The sequence below is a fragment of the Myiozetetes cayanensis genome, unplaced genomic scaffold (genome assembly GCF_022539395.1).
Source record: "Myiozetetes cayanensis isolate MyiCay16 unplaced genomic scaffold, myiCay2020 scf3, whole genome shotgun sequence".
NCBI lineage: Eukaryota > Metazoa > Chordata > Aves > Passeriformes > Tyrannidae > Myiozetetes > Myiozetetes cayanensis.
In genome coordinates this window covers 32,645,240-32,666,859 of record NW_026087521.1, presented here as the reverse complement: position 1 = coordinate 32,666,859, position 21,620 = coordinate 32,645,240, and the positions used below count along the sequence as shown (strand labels likewise).

Below are 21,620 nucleotides of genomic sequence, written 5' to 3'. Positions count from 1 at the left end.
CAGGAACATCTGAAAACCTACCCCTCAATATACGATCTTATATTTTCAGCAGCTACTTATTTAAAACAACTTGATTCTTGGGATCTCTTTGTCCAGAAATAATTTCTTTAACTGTTCATTAACTGTATTTTTTTGCAGAAAAAAATTTATAAGGGTTCAATTACAGAGAAAGTTACATCAACAGAAAATGAAGCATAAATTTAAACTGGAGTTTATATGATTCCAATTTCTTCCACAGAATGACACTAATTCCAGTCTAGTTTCAGAAAGTGTCTACCATGTACTTTTACAACATAAATTAGTATACTTGTACAATAGATACAGGAGGTATAACCATAGCAGAATGATTGGACAACATTTCCACTATATCAATTCCTAAAAAACAGCTAAGCATACAACAAAATTATTTACCTTAAACTGATGATACAGATTAACTCTCTATTGTCATCTCAAATACTTTTTGGATGAGGTCATGCTAACAAGAAATCAAATTAAAATCCACACCAGTTCATATCTCAAGGGGCTAAAATTTCAGATTTAATAAATATAACAGAAAGCAAATAAGAGACAAAGTACTCAGATCTAATCAGTTTGTTAGAAATGCATGTAAAAATAAGTGCCTACTGATTCCAAGGATTAGCATTATTCTGTTAACAAACATATTTTTTGGTAAACAATAACCTTACCACATTCTTAGCAGCAGCAGGTTATAGAGTTTATCTTCAGTATTGTTTCTAGGCACTGCTATGAGAAAAGGTTGACCAAACAGTAAAGAACCACTATGGCTATAGCTAGTGTGCCTGCACTTTTCCCTTAAACAAACAGGAATTATAACTTGTTCCGTATCTTCGGTTCTATTGATAGCGATTTCAAATCTAAAAGAAAAACAATCAGAAATACAAAGAACGATGGTCATGTAAAAAGGTGTAAAGGGGGAAAATAAAAAAATAATACAGCTTCATCTTTATCTGATGTCCATGTTTTAATCTTTTGCAAATAAGTAAACAAACTGCAAGGAGACATGAAGCATGCATGTCTTACACATAAATGTACTTACATACTGATGTACTTACACATAAATGTCATCACGTTCCATAATACTACTTAGATTTTCATCCATGCCAAATATCCTGTGGAACCTGTGATTGTATATATCAGTAACAATCATCTAAAAAGAAAATGGAGTATACATCATTAAATGAGGTTAATATGCATTAAAATGTTCATTGCTGTGCTTCATATAAGAGATCACTCCTACCTTATCTGCAGCAACACCAGACAAAGCCGACAATGCTGTGCAAAGATCCAATATATTTCCAATTTTGGGAACAACTACTTTGTACTAAAAAGTAAAATATAATTTTAATTTCTTAAGAGAACAAATATACATGAGGAAAAAACCGAAACAACTTATCACATGTTCAGTATATTTCACATACTTCTTTCATATTCTTTAACTTAAGATTTGAAGCATGTAAATGAACTAAAACAAATTCCAAAAGCTGCTGAAAACGTATTAGTTACCTGCACAACTTTACTCTACAAACACACACACTCTGAATACTCCATTTATTAGTTGATACAATGCTGGTTTAAATGTTATTTTATTTTCTCTCTAAGAAGACTAACGACACCAATTACTCAGATTTCTATTTCAACAGCACCTACTTATTTCAGCATTTAAGTAATATGCATGCTATCAACTACATTATTAAATCTGGAATACAACACAAGTTGTTGATATGACTGGGGAAAATAAAAAGCAATGGCAGCCAACGAATTTTAACTTCACACGGACAAAGAGAACCTGATGATTAACAGTCTGAATTCCATACAGGACTCTTATCTGTTATTTGCATAGTAGAGACAGGATTAATTAGAAATAAGGTATTATAACTTTATAAATAATTGCCAACTATAGCATGTGTTTGTTATGTCCTTTAGTTTTATAGTTATTTAGACTCACAAAAACTCCACTGAACTTGTACCCTTCCCAAACTCTATTACTCCTGCATAACCCTCTCAGGTCATACAAGTCATCTTCAACTACCAAGTGTGTCCCTTGTGCAAACATTTTCACAATTAATTAAATTTCTAGCAGGCTCATCTCCCATTAGTTAATGCACGTCCCTTTGTCTTTGACTTCCCTAATTCGTACTGCCTTTGAAAACACTCCCTTTCCCCCCGCCACTTTCCTTCTTATGGTACTCTTAATTTCAAGTGTTAAGCCTTTTGGGAATCTACCTAACTGCCTGTATCTTATTTATTTCATCCTACCTCACTTACCCCGTAAGGTACAGCTAGAACCATTCAATCACAACTTGGTTATGATAACCAAATATGCAATTATAAGGTGTATGATACTATCATTCCTAAAAACATGGCAGAAGAGGTACTCTTCACAAAGAAATCTCATCTGAAGTTTTTAATTTTGACAATCAGGTGAGAGCACAGAAGAATTCAGGACTATCTAATATATTTAGTCATGGGGTTTTTTGTACCACTTGTTATGAATATTTGCCTTTGGTGATTAAGGAACCAAGAAATTAAGTCTGGATTAAGTGTATAAGTGTATAAATACTTTTTATAACCATTATAACCAAATTCACTACAGCAGCACTCAAAAAATTATGTCAGCATATGTTTTAAAGATTAAGAGGCCTTATTAACATAACCACAATGAAATTACCAATTCTTCTTTGAAACTGATGGAAATGTAAGAATGTCTGTATAGTTTACCTCAAGTGTCCTAAGTGGGACTTCAGAATTCATAGCAGAACCCAAAACTTACTGGATTTGCTTGTTGTACTTATAAATTTACATCATGTAAAGGAACTCAGGTTCACTGTTAATGCCACATGAATCAGGGTGTTAGTACGTGAATTAAGGCACTTACCTGCATAGGCTTTGCAAGTGGATCCATCCTAACTAAATAAACTTCCAAAGTGCGTTCTTTTTTCATGGGTAATGGAAGTGTCAAGTAACAAAAGGGATCAAAGGTTACTGATATCTTAGCACATTCGGGACAAACTAGGGTGGATTTAAAAAGGCCATGAAATATATCTACGATGATGGAATCATTTCTCTTTAAATGGTTTTCCCAGGCTTCTTCAGCAACCACCTGTAATTAAAGCATGGGTTATGACAAAGTAGTAGGAAATGAATAGTGACAATTATTAGTAAAAGTACTTGATAGAAAATTTTCCGTAACCATCGAAACACAGAAATCTCACTCCCAAGGACCCTGTCAGATACGTTACTACTATCAGGATCACAGGTTAAAAGATGTATGCTTATTCCTATGACAGAGATTCTGTCAGTGGTATTACATAGCCTAAGAGAGACTTCCAAGTGACTTGAGGAAAGACAAAAGCAAATAAAACTAAAAATTCCACATGAATTAACTCATAATGAAAGAAGAGTTTCCCTAAAGTAATAGTATTGGAGAGAGACAGAATTCTGCATAGATATAAAGAATAAAAGAACAACAGAATGGAAATTGTTTTTCCAACTGAATTCAGCACTGAATTGAAGAAATGGTCTGCATGAAGTCTTAAAAAAGGCATACCATCCTTCCACCCCTCCCCCCTCCCAGTTATCTTACAAATAAACAGAAATTTACATGTTCTCTAACAAACTCTCTATTTTACGGTCTTATTTTCTGAAATCTCTCCCAGAAAAAATCCCAACCTTTCAGTGCACAATCATGTAGAACATACAGACTTGACTAAAATGAAGACGATGAACACCAAAACCCCTACCTTGTCTGGTCTCCCATCTGCATCCTTTAACTGAATGTAAGGCTTTTTCCTAATTCTATTCAAATCCTCATGTAATCCATCCAAGAGAAAAGCCAGTAGCTCTTGACAATCTTGTTGCTGATAACCAGAAAACTGTGGTGCAAACCTTCCCACTTGTGTCTAAAAATTAAATACAAATACTTCAGGTACCTTTATTGTTAGAAAAAATAGATACTTGTGAGACGCTACAGCAGCATGTTGAAAAGGTAAAACTTACAACAGATAAGCTTTTCAATGGAGACAGAAGTCAAAACCAATTCTGAAACACCAAAGTCCAAGGGCAGGTGACATTTATTTAAATATACATCCAAATGTTTTAACAGTTAAATGAATGGGCTGCAAACTGATAAACATTACTTCAAATTCTTCTTCTTGTGTATTTCTGTAAGTTTTGTATACTTAAAAGTACAAACCCAAAATTGACAACGTACATTCAGGTTAAATTCCCTACTGACCTTAAATGCTCTTGGGGTAACGTAGCTGTATTTTCCTGACCACATTTGCTTGATAAGCTCTGCATAAGATTTTGCTATTTCACCTCTCATTCCTAAAGGATTGTCAAAATTCAGCTCTTCTTGGTATTTATCATTGAGGAAGTACTCTGTAAGAGGAGGTGTGTTGCTCAGACACTGCAAATAGAAATACAGACTCTTTAGAACAGTGATCTCAATTAGTTCTAAACAGAGAATGTCTGAATTTTGTTAAGGCAGCCACGATTAAACTGTAATGTCTAGTGGCTGCAAGGAAGGGGAGGAAAAACCCAATCAATCTTTTTCAGAAACAAATAATGGTTTTAAAGTAAGACTGGTTGCAACTTCTTATGCACAGATAGTATTCATCAAAAGATTTACCTCAAAATTTATTAAACAAAGGAGTCCAGTCAACCACACCATGACAGCACAGTTGTTATCAAGATTTTAAAACAAAAGAAGGTAGTTTTTGAGACATGACTGGTAGCTGTATAAGACTCCTTGCTGAAAGTTGTTAAGAGATGCACAAAGTTGAAACTGCATAGGTGTTTGGAAGAGACAGCCAACAGGGCTTACTAATTCAAATTATACTACATTCCAAAAACATGTGAAAAGAGGATTTTTTTTTCTATGGCAGGGGCGTGAGGGGAGAGAAGGGAAGGTAAGGATGCTTGCCCTAATTCCCTTCTATGCTAGATGGGCTAATCTTTGAATTAGAAATGGTGCAGACCTTCCTATGTTCTTTTAAATTTTGTGATGCTGTTTAGAGCTGAAATTAGTTCAAGGAAGTCAAGGACCTTGTTTTAGACTGAGCTAATCCCTTATCCTCTGTACCAGTTTGTCTCTTCTGTCAGCACTTGGAGATAGCAGGATGTAATCACTGAAGTATGATTTACAACTTCAGGAAACTACTTTGAATTTCTGTGGACTACTTTTCACACTCCTTTAAACACAAACTTTTCCATCACTCAGAAAGGATCCCCATGCTGTGCCTTAGCATATATATTTAGCAAAGTTTCTTCATTAAATATTATAAGCTTTTCTGCATTCTTTCCTGTATCAAAGATTCCAAGAAAGGTAAAATATTTCATCAGTCTCATCTGCCTCTCTACAAACAAGGGGAAGAACAAAAATTTTAGCTCCGCTACTCTACAAAACTGCTGCATATATATGTACAACAATTAGACTGGAAGAATTACAACTTTTTTGAGTGGGGCAAAAAAAGTTATTCCTACATCTTGCTATCATACCTGTGAAATGTTACACAGCAAAACCAGTCACACGATGTAGAGAGCTGAGTTTCATGCCTATATCGAACTCCTTTCTTTCTCTTCCTCCTCACCTAAAGCTTTCATGAGCTGTCAACACTGGAAAAAAATCCTGGTATTACAGGTGCTTTTGGACACCGAGGGTTAAGAGAGTACATTTTTCTCTTGCTACATGGCAAAGAGCTTTTATTTCTAGTAGTGGTGATCCCAAGCACCCCTACCTCACAGATCTGTGTTGTCAGTTCTAAACTGACTCATGCAGCTACCAAGAGAAACACTTAGTCTGTCAAATCCATACAGAAGTGGTTAGAATTTAAAAACATTATCTTCAGCATCAACCTAAATGCATGGACAGACTACCAAGCATCACCAGACGACCAGAAACAAAAACTGTCTACAAATAAAATTACACTTCAGGTAAAACTGCATGTTCAATTTGAGTGATGCAATAAATCCTACTGCCCAAAGTCCTGCTCCTTCTCTGCTGATTCTCATCTGATTGCACAAGAAACATTCATCTCACTGTTTTTTTTTCTCCTCCTTTGTCTTCTGGATTATTTTTGTGCTGGTTTAGGAGATGAAATCAGCTTAGTGTGAGAAATGTCCAACACAAGGAAGTAAATAATGCAAACTCAGTATATTTTTCTACAGGTTCTTAGTCACTACACAATGTGCTGACAGTGTATTTTTCACCAAAAAACTAATTTATCTTTTTCTAGTCTTCACCAGATAAACTAGTTTTGTCACTTTCTCAGGATATTAATTAATATTTGTATGTCTAAGTCAGGAAGATTACTACAGATAATTCCCCTTTTTCCTATAATGATTTCCACACTACAATATAAGATAACACTGATGGTAGATCTGGAACGAACAAGTGGCTACCTGAACACAGGAATTTCTGAGATACTGACCTGATGTATTTTCTAAAATATCAGATACCACAACTTTTAGAAGTGTAGCTGCTAAAGAACTAATACAGTTGGCCACACACCCACTCAGCTTTTCAGCCTAACTGACAAAGCTAAATGATTACAAACATGTTTACTTCTTGAAAAGGCTGACAACAGAGAATTACTTAGGATCACGATTAAAGTCACAGAATAAAAAGCATCCAGAAGCCAATCTGAAAGGAAGCCTCCATTCTTATTTTCTCACAATGTGATATGCTGTAGTTTATCAAGGAAACCTCATGGAAAGCATCAATTTAAACCCCACCCCTACCAAACCAAACCAAAAAAAAAAAAAACAAAAAAAAAACAAAACCAAAAAAAAAAAAAAAAAAAAACAAACCACAAAACACAACAACCAAAAGACAATAGAACCAAGACCATCTACTAAACAGCAAAGTCATCAGATTTAGTGCCCTGTTCAACCTAGTGGTTTGGCGTTTTTTTGTTTGTTTCAAAACACAGACATAAGTAAACTAACAGTATATCAACAGATGAAGAATAATAGAAAGCAAAAAAGTAAATCAAAAGCATCAAAAACTATGGAAAACTGTGAACTAAAGAGGTAAAAGAATGACACTTCATTTCAGGTACTGCAGTCTCCCCAGGTTTTCTTTCACCAAGTAAATTTCTATGAAGTTCTCAGTCTCTGAACCCAAACTGGTCATTCAGTGAAAAGATCATGGGAAATATGGGACAGAATGTAAAAACTCCAAGACCAACTATGAGATAAACCACAGGAGAGAGTATCAGTCTTCAGCAAAACAAAGATTAACACAGAAATTATAGTTCCATGTTACTTATTAGTAACTTGAAAAAAGCTATTAGGATGTACAGGAAAATGAACAATAATTAATCGTTATTTTTAGTGCCATATATATAAACACACACATATACACACATCTCAATGCCGCAATCTCACTGGAGTACTGTGATTCCAATGCTAGACTGTGATCATGTTAGCAGTTCTACCTGTCCTATGAAGCCTTCATAGAGGGGGAAATACACTTTTCTAAATCCCTGTAATTTAAGTATAATTCTGAAATAAGAGTTTGCAAGGACAGAATTGATAAAAAGAAAAAAAATTAATGAAGAAAGAGGGCCACCAAGACAGACAGTGGCCTAGAAGCACTTGTCCTATGGGAAAAGGATGAAGCATCAGGGCTTGTTGAGCCTGCAGATAAGACTGTTTCAGGGAGACCTAAGAGCAGCCTTCTCATACGTAGAGGGAAGTTAAGAAGATAGAACCAGGTTCTTCTTGGTGGTACATAGTAGGAGGAAATGAAACAATGGACATCAGTTGAAACATGAGAGGTTAAGAATATATAAGGAAAAAAGTTTTCACTCTAAGAACAGTTAAGCAGTGGAGCTGAAAGGCTCTACCTTCTTGGAGGTTTTCAAGATCCAACTGGATAAAGCCCTGGGCAACCTGTTCTGACCTCAGAGTCAACCTTCCTTTGAGTAGGAGGTTGCATCAGAAACCTCCTGAAGTTCCACGCATCATCCTATAATCCTAAGGGAACAAGGAAACATTTCTTCATATCCCATATACAATACTACACAGAAATAATGATAAAAATAGAATTCCAAAGAAGAGAAAAAATCACTACCTATCATGCCAGTGAACTGGGGAAATTACAAAGAGACACGAAGATTATGAAATTGAGCTAAAAATTGAATCTTCTTTTAAGTATCCTAGTTCTTCAGCTTCTACTTAATAAAAATTTTAGGAAAGAGACAATGAAATTTTGGATTTCAGCCTTGTAATAAAAGACCAAGAGCTAATGGACTGAAAGAAAGATCCAAGTAATAGGAAAAGAACTGATTTACTTTACACGTGCTTACCCTACTTTTGTCTTTTTGGTATCAGACACAGCAAAAAGCTCAGTTAATACATTCCTTAGTCCAAACTCCACATGCCTATGACTACTGAAACAGAGCACCAAAACTTAATCGGTTCAGGTATCAGTGAAAGATGTTATCTTTGGTCTAGATAAACTTACAGCCATAAATAACTGTAGAGGGAATATTAATCTGCTTTCTGAAGAAATAAAACTGCCGAAATACCCCACTGCAAAGCTCTCAACAGCTGCTGTTCAGAAGTCAAGTATATATAATCACACTGACTGAAAAAAAAGTAAAACAAAATGTTGGAAAAAGAGTATTTTTATGAAAAACATTTACTTTCTTCTCCTATTTTTAAACAAAAAATGAAAATTTTGGGACTCTGAGGTTTTCACTGTGAAAGAAAAAAAAATTTTCACAGAGCTCTAATTTCTAGTATCCCACCAAAATAGGACAGTAACACTTCAAAAATGCCCACAGGGGGCAGCACAACAATGCCTAATGAAACCCAGTTCACTAATCTTTTTTCAGTCTAGAATATAGATCTGTACATGTACAATGTGAATGAAGCCTGTACTTGCCAAATACTTTTCTTTTGCTTGATATGGGTTCAAGCATTCATAATTATATATTTTCATAAAGTCCACAAGCTCCCTTTTGTCTTTCCTGTTTTATTTCACGTCCAGATCTGCAAAAGCAGACATTTAGGCCTTATTAAAATAAATCAAGCCTTAGATTTTAGCACTGAAGTAAAATGAAATTAGATACATGGAACACCTCCTTCAAAAAATCTACACAGAAGTTCCAATACAACCAAAATAAGAAACAATATTGAATTATTGCTTTTTTTAAAATAAGGAACAGTAATAAAAGAACAGCACTTGGAAAAAATACAGTGGTATCTTAACCTTTTTGTCCTTACTCCTACTCATCTTGCAGCTGTTTGTGGCACCACAGAGGATCTTGCCCATCTCTTCATCATCTCTCCTCCAGTTGTCCTGAGCTTTTTAACACTGAAAGCCGCTACTTGAAAGAGCAATGATCTCTTTATAATAATCACTTAGATAAAAGGGAAAGCCTAAACCCACCTATAGATTGAAGAGCTATTAAAGAACTTGCAACAAAATTTTAGACACTGCCAGGATTACCACATTTCTACCTAGTATGGTTACAGTGCAAGGACCTTCAGGTAAGTTTGTCAGACTTGGGAGATCATGCCGTGTAAGGAACTGTCCCTCTTCTTCAAGGAACACCGATAACAGTTCTGATGTAAACCATCTTCACTGTACATGAGACAAGACCAACGAGAAGCTGTCTGAGAAATGCAATAGTTTCTGAAGCAGAAATGGCTCCTACGTGAACACTCAGTGGCCTCAGTGCTCTTTGGAAAGGATAGAGAGCTGAGAAAAGTGGAGATTAGTTGCAAAGCGAATAAACTAAACTTTGCTTCTGTAGAAAGAAGTTACATTGATTATACCCAGTACCAACTGAATGGAAGAGATCAAAGCAGAGCTGTGGGAACACTGATGGAATTGAAACTATTTCAGAGTCCAATACTCTACAGTAAACTACTTTGTTTAAAGAAAACAGATTTATCCTGATAGACAATCCTATGTTGGCATAACCGTGAACCATCCTGTGGGAAGATGGCTGGAGGTAAAAATTAAAGAAAACTGAGAAGTTACATTCACATCCTAACAGAAGTTGTAACAGCATCAAAATCATATAGTAAAAGGCAGTACTGGATGGAACCCAGTTGACATGCTCCATGATGATCCTCCCCCAACAGTAAGGCAACACAATCTGCTAAGGAAGGTGGAATGGTGGGCAGAGTGGAGACACTGCAGTCAGGCTCTGTAGAAACCTTTGCAAGGAGGGGAACTCGATGGTACTTTGCAGCTGATAAAACCACATAGCACCTGTACACCAAGGGAGGTAGGAGATGTCCTCTCCTCGGATGAACTTGGTTCATTAAAGACTAACTGTAATATTAGCACACATCTCCATCCTGCAGTTACTTGCCTCCAAGGTACAACCACCCTGCATTGGGCAAGCACTCTTTTTCTGACTGTCTCTTTAAAAGTGAAGTCAGAGAAGGCTGAACAGCCCCAGACCTCTCTCTTCATGCAGGTCAGATGTTGCAATCCTTGATCACCTTTGTAGCCTCTCACTGGATTCCAGTATAACCCTATCTCTCTGGGGATCCCAGAAGTGAACCCAGAACTCTGGGTGTGTCTCTCCAGTGCTGAGTGAAGAGGAAGGATCACCTCTCTCAGCCTGCTGGCAATACTCTTCTCAGTGCAGCCCAGGATGCTGTTGGCTGCCTTTGCCACAGGAACACCCTGCTGGCTCATGTTCAGCTTTTTTTCCAGCAGGACCCTGGGTGCTTCTCTGCCAAGCTGTGTCCCATTCAGCCACTAACCCCCTACCCCAGTGTGTACTGCTGCCTGAAAAAAGACAAAAGTAGTGGCAAGAGTAAGAATGCAGTCTGTGAGACCTTAGTGTGTTAACACATCATACTTTCACTAAAAGGCACTTCTAGAGATTTCTTAGATAACGTTAAACTCACAGTAGGTGAACCTGAAAGATACTTTACATTTCCTTGCTAAGAAGGCTGCCAAATAATGCATTCGAAAAAACACACCTTCAAAGACATATTAAAGGTATCCTGCCAAATCAAAAGCTGCACTGCTCAATACACCTAATTTTCTTACCCAGAGCACTGTCTTGTGAATCAGCAAAATTGTATTTATTAATTTATGCTACAGTTTCTCAGAACTTATTTGAACACTTGATTCTCTAGATATAACTGAGAAGCAATGAAGCAAAAGCTGATATAATCTACAATGCTGACCTCAGAATTAAATCCTTTTAACACAATGGGATACTGATGTTACCTGTAACAAGTTTGTTTCACTGTATAACATTCCTAAAGGCAATAACCCATGGCTCATCTAAAAGGTTACTTTTGAATCTACATATATGCAAATTAATGCGTACCAGTTTAATAAAGGTTTGCATAAGTAATGAAAATTATCCTTATTTTTAATCAGAATAGCTTGATGAACAATGTAGCAGGTTAAAAAAAATATCACTACTAAGAATATTCTTTGAATTCAACTCTTAAAAGATAATTCTAGTTGACACACTAGAAAAAAACATATTCTTTTTCTTTAAGAGCACTTTTATTTAGAACAGACAATGCAAAATGTGTGTCCTTTCCCCTCCATCTTTTGTGTAACACGATAAAAAAAAATTTAATTATTTCATGCACTGTTCAATTTCTCTTCAAATATTCTCACGAAAACATTTTTAGAAACAAGAATAAATTCAATGTTATGGATGCCTTATAAGTATAGAATAAGGATGGAATAACCCTATATATGACTAACAGGCTGGGAACTGACTAGCTAGAAAGCAGCTTTGCATTATATGACCCAGTGGCCCTTTTCTGTGTAAATGTGATCCAGCTGTTCACCCCTGTGGGAAAGGTGTCCAGTTGCAAGCTGGGCTGTATTAGCAGCTGTAATCAGAGGAAATGGAAGCAAGTCTTCCTCTCTATTTGGAACTTGAGAGACTGCTGCTGGAGCACTACCCTGTGTAGGGTTCCCCAGTGCAAGAAAGAGCAGAAGAAGGTCACCAACATGGTCAGGGGGTAGGAGAACAACATACAAGAAAGACTGAGAGCTGTATGCATTAGTTCAAGCCTGAGGAAGTCAAGACTAAGGGGAGAGCTCATGGCCCTCTGCAGCTACCTAAGGCTACAGAGGAGTGAAGCCCAATTATTCACTGATTTTCAACACAAAGAATAGATAGAAAAATCTACACAGACTATGAAACTCTGAAATAGTTCTTCTTTTGAACAAATTTCAACAACTTCATAAACTTAGATTAGAAAGTACATGAAATTCCCTTTTTACCTGAACAGTCTAAAGAAGGAATGCATCATTTCCCTTTTTGATTTGTTTTGATTTGTTTGTTTGTTTTTTGTTTGTTTGTTTTAATTTTACCCAAAGAAATCACAAACATAAGCCAGGAACCCTTGAGATGACAAAGCAGGACAACAACTTCGAAGAATGCTTGGTTAAGATCTAGTATTTTTACAGTTGGCAGGAAAATATGTGAAGAACTTAAATACACTTTACAGTTTTTTGACATGACTGTTCTGATGACAAAATATTAGTTCCAGAACTAAACAAGACCAAATTAAACACTAGTTTAACTATTCTACAACTTCAGCTTCCATTTAAAATTAAAACACTAAGGTTTTTTTATCTTGGTAGAGTAATAGTAGGTATACTAGTATTTCTTTTGCATTCACAGCAGAGAAACAAGCTATCACATTCCTGTAAAATATCTCATCCATGAAATAACAGCTATTCAAAGAGGAAAGGTTAAAGGAAAGTATTTTCCAGGGTTCCTGCATGTTGACCTGTGCACTAAAAGTACATAATGAGTCAGAAATAAAGGTCCAATAATCCACCAGTCATCTACTTTCTGACACTTTTTTTGGCACTACCATCACTACCCAAGTGCGTCTCAAAAGGAAAAGGTTTTTTTTGTGACATACATGCATGGCAATCCTTACAAAAAGCAAAGGATCCCACTTAAGAGTTCACTCATGAAGAATGCTGATCAAACATCTGACACTGATCACTATGAATGCAGTTATATAAATCAACTTTTACAGTATATCAATATAGAAGTATTTCCTCACTTTTCATCCTATCCTATTTAACAGATCTCTTAGTATGAGTTTTTAACATGACAAAATAGAACAAGATAGTAGTTTCCAAGTAATAAGACTAGATGATTTTATTTTAAAGTACATACCTGAATTGCTGAATTCATGAAACATGTATTCCCCAAGTTACTCAGGCCACACAGGCCTGGCTGCTCATTGTGTCTTCCTGGCTCTGAATAATCATAATTCTTATAAGCAGTATATGATGGGAGACAATAGTTTGAATTTTTCACACTGTAAGAAAACAAGACATCTTTCACAATGTAAACATGTACTCTATAGTACTTTAAACATACAAGTACTTTATAAACTTAAATGATTAAAAATGTTAAACTAACTTCTGCAAACAAGAAAGGATTTAAAAGACTTACTAATTTCAATTTAAAAGTCACCTGTGCAAACAACCAAAATCAAATGTACTGCAGTAACTGCAATTATTACATCCCTACCCCTTTTTGACAGGAGCAGCTTCACAGCTTACTCTATTCTTCATTGGTCCATCATATTTAATACACTCAGATTTTAGACACCACCAGCAGCAATCAATCATTTACGTTCCTTTTGCATCCTGCTACTGCAAGAGTGAGGTCGGTGGGAATGGGAATGCAGAGTTACAGGTGAAAGCTGAGATTTCCAAGGCCACTGTGGCATAGCTGCCTCACTGCATCAGACAATCTATTTATAGCTCCCCTGCTAGGACAGCACAATCCAGCATGCAAATGCAGAAAAGCCTTGAGAGCTAAAAGAATGCGCAAAATGCCTTGTAATAACTTCATTATAAATCTATGATGCATCTGTTTGGAGAAACTGGAGAAGACTGAAATAGGTAAAATTATAACATTTAAAGTATTTTGTTTTCAGATGAAATATGAAAATATCAAATATAGAATGACCGTCAAAACAGTAAAGTAAGCACATCCGAGTACACTAGAAAGGCAAAGAAATCTTCTAAGAGGATGCTCTGCAAAATTACTGATGTTAGAAAAAAGAACCAAACAGAAAGGTTTAACCATTTCAGGCACTGATCATAATGAAATCTGTGTGACAGAAGCTTTGGCTAAAGTTCAGGAGAGTTTCTGCAGCCGCTAAGCATCATTCACATTAGAAGCAACATGAACAAGAAACAAAAATTTTAAAGTCAGTTCCTAGACCGGTAAGGAAAAATATGCAATGCAAAGAATCAATCCTGATAAATAATTGAGAATTGTAATTGCAAAAGTCTGAGGATCCACATGGCGCAATGGTAATACTACAGCCATTACTCCTGAACTATATCATGCTCTTTACATCCAACTGAATTCCAACTATCCTCTCAGTGCACAATTACTCACTTTTCATAACTACTGATTTGGTTTAATAAAATTATTGAAAATATCAAACAGAAGTGTAAAAAAATTTCTCGCTCATAAAATGGCCTTTAAAATTCATTTAGTTTATAGCTCCACTGTCCATAAAGCTGCTGTTTTCCAACCTTTACATCTGCTAATTTCTTTGTAATAGATGACTTTCATATTAGTCCTTCCCTTTTCTGTACACATGTATTTTCTCTGCTCTGTGGCTTACCCCAAACCAGGTAAGTGACATTGTATTTATTATTCTCAATGAAGAAAACACCGTAAAGATAGTTTTGCCCATTCAGTTTAATTCTAACTTAAATGTTTAAATTTACCTCAACACAAGATACTTTTTTAACTCCTTCAAGCTTGCTTCTGTGGTCACCCCTCCTCTATCATTAGTCCCTGGTTCACCCACGCATAAGAATCTCCAGGGAAAATTACCTTCCATCTCCCTTTGCAGCTGCAGTCCAGCTACTGCAGTCAATTCCAATTCCCTTAAGGTGGCAAGCCTTAGTTCTCCCAGGAAGCAAAACCACAAGCCTGCCCCTGGTGCTAATGCAACCTCCACAATATAATCAAACCCCTGACCCAGCTCAACAGTGCACAGCAGTAACAGAAACACACACACACACAAGGTACACAGTAAGCTTCTACTTTCAGCCCTGCTTCCTTCCTACTACTGCTTTCCTTACTTGACTCAAAGATTACACTTCTCAAATGGTTAACAAAAGGAAATCTCTTTAAGAAATTTAGGAGATGTAGGGGTAATAAACATATTGAATTTAATTCTCCGAGGGATTTTCATCCCCCTTTTTTTTTTGCTTCTCTGCAGCTTTCCCCCTTCACAAATTGCCACTTTTGGAGGGCCACTAGGAAGCTAGGAAATGCAACTGGGATTTTTTGGCTGTAGTGTAGTCATGTAAAAGATTTTCTCAAATTAGATGAGTACCATGATGACAATTCAGTTTAAGACAATTGCAATGCAGATAGATGCAGTGTTTGTTTGCTCTCATGGACAAATATTTTACTTCTCAAAATGGAAAGACGCTTCTGACCACTTTCCTCTTCTGTACTGGCCCACAGAAATACATTTGAGGGGGTTAGAGAATAAGGTTACCACTCATCCTGTAAGTAAGGTCTATTAATATATTTCTTTTGTTCTAGGATATTTTGTCAAAACGTCCTATGAAACAGAGTGCTTCCTGTATGCAATGAGACTAGGAGACGTCTCTCTACAGCTTTAGCAGTCTGCAAACTTAATTTGTTCTAAAAGAATTATTTTTATTTAAATGACATTGTTGCTCTGCTTTTTATGCTTTTGGGATTGGATGAAAAATGAAGTATTATGAACATTCAGTAGTAAATAGCTAACAATGGAAAGCAAGTAAAGATGTAAGGTAAGTCTACCTGAACTTCATTCAAACAGAAATACCCTAGAAAAAGTAACTTGTGATAAGTGTGTCCCCAGGCCTTCATCTGCTATTCCTGCAAAACCTTCCTACCTTTAATGAAGAAACAATGCATTGAAAAGCAGAGGGGTAGTATCAGAATGGGCTGGTCAAGTAAGGGTAATAACAGAAAGAAAACTGATGCCTCTTAGAAGAAACTGCTGCTCAAAAATAAGGTAAGACTTGAAAACATGAAACCATCTTCAGACCCTTGAACAGCTAGGGTTCTTGAAATGGTAAAAATGGTAAAAGGAAGTTTCCAAATGAGATTTTATTATCTATACATCTATAAATTTTGAATTGCATGTGCTGTATCTGAAACGACTTATGTGTATTGTCTGTATTCTGCCTTTAAACATCAAAGCAACTTTCAGGTGATGCTGATGAACACAGAGTGTGATGTCTAAATGATGGAAGCAAGTAATTCTAGGAAACTAAAACAATGGTTACAAATAAAGGAAATGGACCAACTTTCCACTTAATTCCCCAAACAAAATCCCTGTTAAAGAGTTTTTAATTCCCACTCCATGTAATTTAGGAAACACCGTACCTGAGACTGCTTTATTAACAGCAACAAACAGAAATTCCAGTAAGACCTAAATTGCGTGTGTCTCCCCCTGCTCTTCTGAATCCCCTAACACATACTATGCTAATCCTCCTATGCTATTCTTTCAACAAGATAAACTGTAAAGGCGAACGAACATCAGTGATCAATTATTTGGAATCCTCCATTCCATCAAACGCAAACAAACATTCACAGAAATGAAGGCTTTGAACTGGAGAAAGTTTGCACAAACTATTTCTGTTATTTAACATATGACTAGCTCAACACACAATTAAATATCTACCAATCAGAGGCTTACTCTTACACAGACCACTTCCTGGATTAGACAAGTATTACAGAAATGTGTACCATATAAAGAAACCTGATATTTTCAGTATTTTAAAGTAATTTGCACTCTATAGCTGAGCTATGGTAATTGCAAAACCAGGCTTACAACTAGTATTTATGATCATGAATACACACAACCTGTTGTTTGCTTTTTCCGCCTTACAAATCAACTTTGTGAGCTAAAATTATCTTCAAAACAAATGTTGGAATTTTATTTAAGAGTCATAGCATCTCATGTGCATATGGAGGTGCCAATAGATCCTGGAAAGCCCCAAATGTACAGTTTCACTATTGTACTAAAGACAACATGCAATATAAGAGACAATACAGCAGAAATATGAAAATAAATTCCAGGTAAACCTGACATTATTAGTTAATCAGGAAAGTAATGAAGATAGCATTAGTTAATGAAAAAGAAGTGCTTTCTTGGACAGGAAGATGTTTGTGAGAAGAACAGAACACAGAAGAAACTCATCTTAACCCAAAGTGATAGAACACAATTAAACAGAGATGTATCTTTCCATTTACCTCTTGAAGCCAAAAATTCTTAATGCAACAGTGTGTACTTTAAAGTACAAAGTGTATAAATGGATACAACTTCATCATTGAATATGTATTCTGACAGAAGTGTTGCTAAAGATTATTCTGAATTATATCTTGTATTGCATTATTAATTTGTGATTTTAAAGTATTTATTTTAAACTCATCATAATTGGATTATTACATTATAAGGAAAACCATATACTTCTGCGCTAAATAGCTGTCTTACCTAACATCCAGATGTACTGTGTTTTGAGATACAAGAGAAAAACGGCTAGTATTTCATAGCACTAGACAGCACACATACCTATTTGCTGATTTACAAATGTTTAAGTTAAAGCACTTGAAAGGACCAATTCCTTATCAAATGTGAATTTTATATTACTTCCTTGTACATGTATTTCTTTTGAAAGTCATAAAATTAAAAAAAACGCAACCAACAAAATCCAACAAAACCCCTCTTCCCAAGAAAAAACACAACCAAAAAACCACCAAAGCAAACAAACAAGAAAACCCCAGAACTTTTCCTTAAGTTCTAAAAGCTCATATTTTGGCTACAAAATAAACCAAGAAATAAAACTAAAATCAAATAACACAAGTGAACAAATGCTCTTTAAAAGCTGCAAGAATTGGCAACGGGTTTTCCAAGTGCTTTCTAAAAATAACTAGAGCATCACCAGCAAGAAGCTAACATTAAAAAAAGGAAAACAAAAAGAAAACTTGGAAAAAAATTAAGAAAGCCTTGATGGCTTTATTTAAAATGACTGCTCCCTAGGAAAAAGTAGCTGTCAAGTTTTGGTTTTGGCATTACGATTGCCTTTTGCTTAAGCACTGGGGGAAGGAGAGGTTACTTCTCAGCTGGAGGCTCAGCTCTGATCAAGTAACTTTTCACACAATCATAGATACAATATTTTTTTTTTATTTACTACACAGTCACACAGGGAGTACAAAAGACTGCAGTTAAATACATGTATTTCAACTGTTTAACAGTGAGAATTGGGCCTACCCACAATTTGTAGAAGCACAAGTGGCACTTCACCCTTAGGAAAAATCACTTCTGATAAGTGCAGTATTTAACTGGAAGACATTGTATAAGATATTTAATACTTATGTCACCTTTTTAATATTTAACACCATCATGTTTGATCACAAAATGAATGTTTAGAAAACTATTAAAAATTTCAATGAATTGTAAGAATAGGGCTTTTCAACTTCCCCCGGCTTGCATTAAAGATGAGTGCTCTCTGGTTTCAAGCATTTGAAAGATGCTCCGTTATCAGTTAAAGTAAAATGTTTTTCTATATTCGCCAACATTTTTTACAGTTGTGTACAACAAAAAAACACAAAAACCCAAAAATTACACACAAAGGTGGTCACTGGAATATGAAAGTTCTTCTTTAAGTATTTTATTACATTCTTCATTAAACTTTGAATTTGGAATATAAAAGAGAAAACCCATAAAAGTGAGAAGTTATGTACAAAGTTTTTGCTCACTGTAATATTAAAGCACATGGACTCATCTCTTTCAAATCTTCTAGCACTATGAAACAGAAGTTAAGTTGCTGGCTACATTACAACTAAAACACTTCAGCTGTCACAGTTTCAAATTCACACATATGTGTGATGTCACATATGCTGCTCTCATACCTTAGGAGCAATATATATATGGGAAAACCTGACCACCATATATACAAGCAGTTTATATCTTTTTGTTGACCATTTAAATTCAGATAGGATAATAACAACAACAACAACGTATTTCTAGAATGATAAACTCTAAATGAAGTATTTATACATTTTCTTACAACGCTCAACATTTTTTTAGTGTCTTCCCTACTGACGACTAAGAGTTATAAACGTCTTTAATGTTGTTCCATTTCCTGATATCGGTTTTACAATACCTACACTATGAAATAGTAACCAGTAACAATTCACAAGCCAAATATTGCAAAGCAATTCAAAATCCTTAAGCTAGGAGTTATAAAACATTAAACTTTGTTTATGTCACACCAGGGTGATTAAATTAAATAATGTTTTAAGGTATATTGCTTACTTTCTGTTGTTCATGTTGTTATAATTATTTGATAGAGATGGAGAAATCTTTGGTAAAGTTGAAAAATTGGATGCACCTGGGGACCTTTAAAAATATGAAAATGATAAATTAGACAAAAATGCTGAGATAGTAAAAACTATGAAAGAAAGATAATAAATGAACAAAGCATATAAACAAGTATGGAAAAGAAACACTTTTCAAAAAGTGGGTAAAGCACTAAAAATACCCAGGACATGCAGCCCTCAGAATCCATCCTTTAAACATGAAATGCTTCACAGTACTTTACACTTTCATAACCTCTTGAAGAAATAGAGCTACTAAAAGCAAAAGAAATCACAGGCCACTGTGCTAAAAAAATTGTTTTCAGTTTATAGTATGATTGCAGGTATTTCGATCTTCTAAAACCTAAAATGTAAAGTTTCTAACATGGAAATTTTATTAATTTTTCATTTCAGCCTAAACGGATGTTGAGATGAGATACAAAAATGATCAAGATACATATTTCAAGGTTAGCTTAACAGCAGCATGAAACCATTTAATTAAAGTTGTCTCAGTAATATTAAAAAATGTCAGGGTATTATGGCCAACAGTAAATAATCTTTAAAAAACTTTTCTGCCAAAAGCAAAATCATTCACTCATCCCCATGGTTTAAGACTATTTTAAAAAATACAAGAATACTGATCATTTTCATCACAAAGACCCTCTGAACGTGACAATTAAATACAATTTTTACAACTATCTTGCAGTGTATTTTTCCTTTTTTGATCAAATCTTACAGGTAACCAAGTAAAAGACTCTAAATACTCAAAAGAACTCAGGCACCGTCATGTTTTTGTGGGCCCTCTGCAACTCCAACTGACTGGAGTTCCAGCTATCATTGAAAAGCTTTGAAATACATATCACAATAAGAGAAGAAATTCTGCACGCTCAGGAGTTTTTAAGCACCTTTCAAGAACTAAACTCTGCAAGGAGACAAACATTTTTACACAGGAAATTTTCCTGAGTACTTTTTCACATTTATTTTCAACTTTCTATTAATAAACATTTTCCAACAGAAAAGTTGCTGGTGGAGGGGAACATCAATCCACCTCAATCATACCGCTTTGATGCCAGAGATACTAAAGAGTTGGCCAGAGCCTGGAAATGGTTCGCAGGTCAGTAGGAGCAAACCTGAAGTACAGCACAAAGGAATTCCAGCCACTGCAGCCAGTAAGTCACCTCTGTGGAGGGCCCAACTTGCACATCTCCATGCAAAGGTACTCAGCACGGGTGAAAAACAAGGAGTGAGAGACGTGCACATGCCTGCAGGGCTGTGATCTTACTGCCATCCCTGGCAATAAGTGGTGGGATGGCTACTATGGCCAGAGTGTTGGAATGAAAGGATACAGGCTCTTTAGAAGGACAGGCAGGGGAGACGAGGAGATGGTGTTGCCCTCTGCCAATGACCAGCCTGAGTACATGGAGCTCCTCTTGGGGATGGATGAGGAGCTGACAGAGAGCTTATGTGTAAGGATTAGAGGGAGGACAGGGACAGGTAACATTATAGTGGGGGTCTGCGACAGGCCACCCAACCAGGAAACCCGAGGAGGTGCTTGGTGACAGCCAACATGCTGTCAACTATGGGCAAATCTTGTTGAACAAATCTGGTGGCCTGCTACAATGGGGTTAAAAGAGGTGGTGGATGAGGGAAAACTGACATTATCTACCTGGACTTCTGCAAAGCATTTACACTGTCTCACACGACATCCTTGTCTCTAAACTGGAGAGACACGGATTTGACAGATGGGCTACTTGATAGGTAAGGAACTGGCTGGGGTCACACTCAAGGAGTTGAGGTCAACAGCTCAGTGTCCAAGTGGAGACCAGTGGTCCTCAGGGGTCAGTATTGGGACCAGTGCTGCTTAACATCTTTGTTGGTGACATGGACAGTGGTATTAGTGCACTCTCATTAAGTTTGCTGAAGACACCAAGTTGAGTGGTATGGTTGACCCACTAGAGGGAAGGGATGCCATCCAGAGGGACCTGGACAGGTTTGAGAGGTGGGCCTGTACAAACCTCATGAAATTCGACAATAACAAATGCAAGGTCCTGCACCTGGGTCAGAGTAATCCCAAGCACAAGCACAGGATGGGCTGAGAATAAATTGAGAGCAGCACTGAGGATAAAGAACTGGGTCTGTTGATTGATGAGAAGCCCAAAGTGACCCAGCAATGTGGGTCTGCAGCATAGAAAGCCAACTGCATCCTGGGTTACACCAAAGGAAGTGTGACCA

At 36.2% G+C, this 21,620-nt stretch overlaps 1 protein-coding gene across 3 annotated transcripts in view; it reads right to left on the bottom strand.

Annotated features, from left to right (window-relative positions):
• USP15 (ubiquitin specific peptidase 15) overlaps positions 1-21,620 on the bottom strand; it is a 62,675-nt gene that overhangs the window by 6,739 nt on the left and 34,316 nt on the right. For 2 of the 3 annotated variants that reach the window (XR_007629933.1, XM_050323811.1), the window contains exons 7-14: positions 19,348-19,431; positions 13,167-13,311; positions 4,256-4,429; positions 3,762-3,920; positions 2,897-3,121; positions 1,259-1,342; positions 1,074-1,168; positions 687-875 (exon numbers count right to left, since the gene is read on the bottom strand). Coding sequence is in view for 2 of the 3 variants with exons in the window: in XM_050323811.1 (XP_050179768.1) it covers positions 687-875; positions 1,074-1,168; positions 1,259-1,342; positions 2,897-3,121; positions 3,762-3,920; positions 4,256-4,429; positions 13,167-13,311; positions 19,348-19,431 (1,155 nt within the window). In the remaining variant the exon portion in view is untranslated. The remainder of the gene's footprint in view (positions 1-686; positions 876-1,073; positions 1,169-1,258; positions 1,343-2,896; positions 3,122-3,761; positions 3,921-4,255; positions 4,430-13,166; positions 13,312-19,347; positions 19,432-21,620) is intronic. The other variant, XM_050323812.1, reaches the window with a different exon arrangement.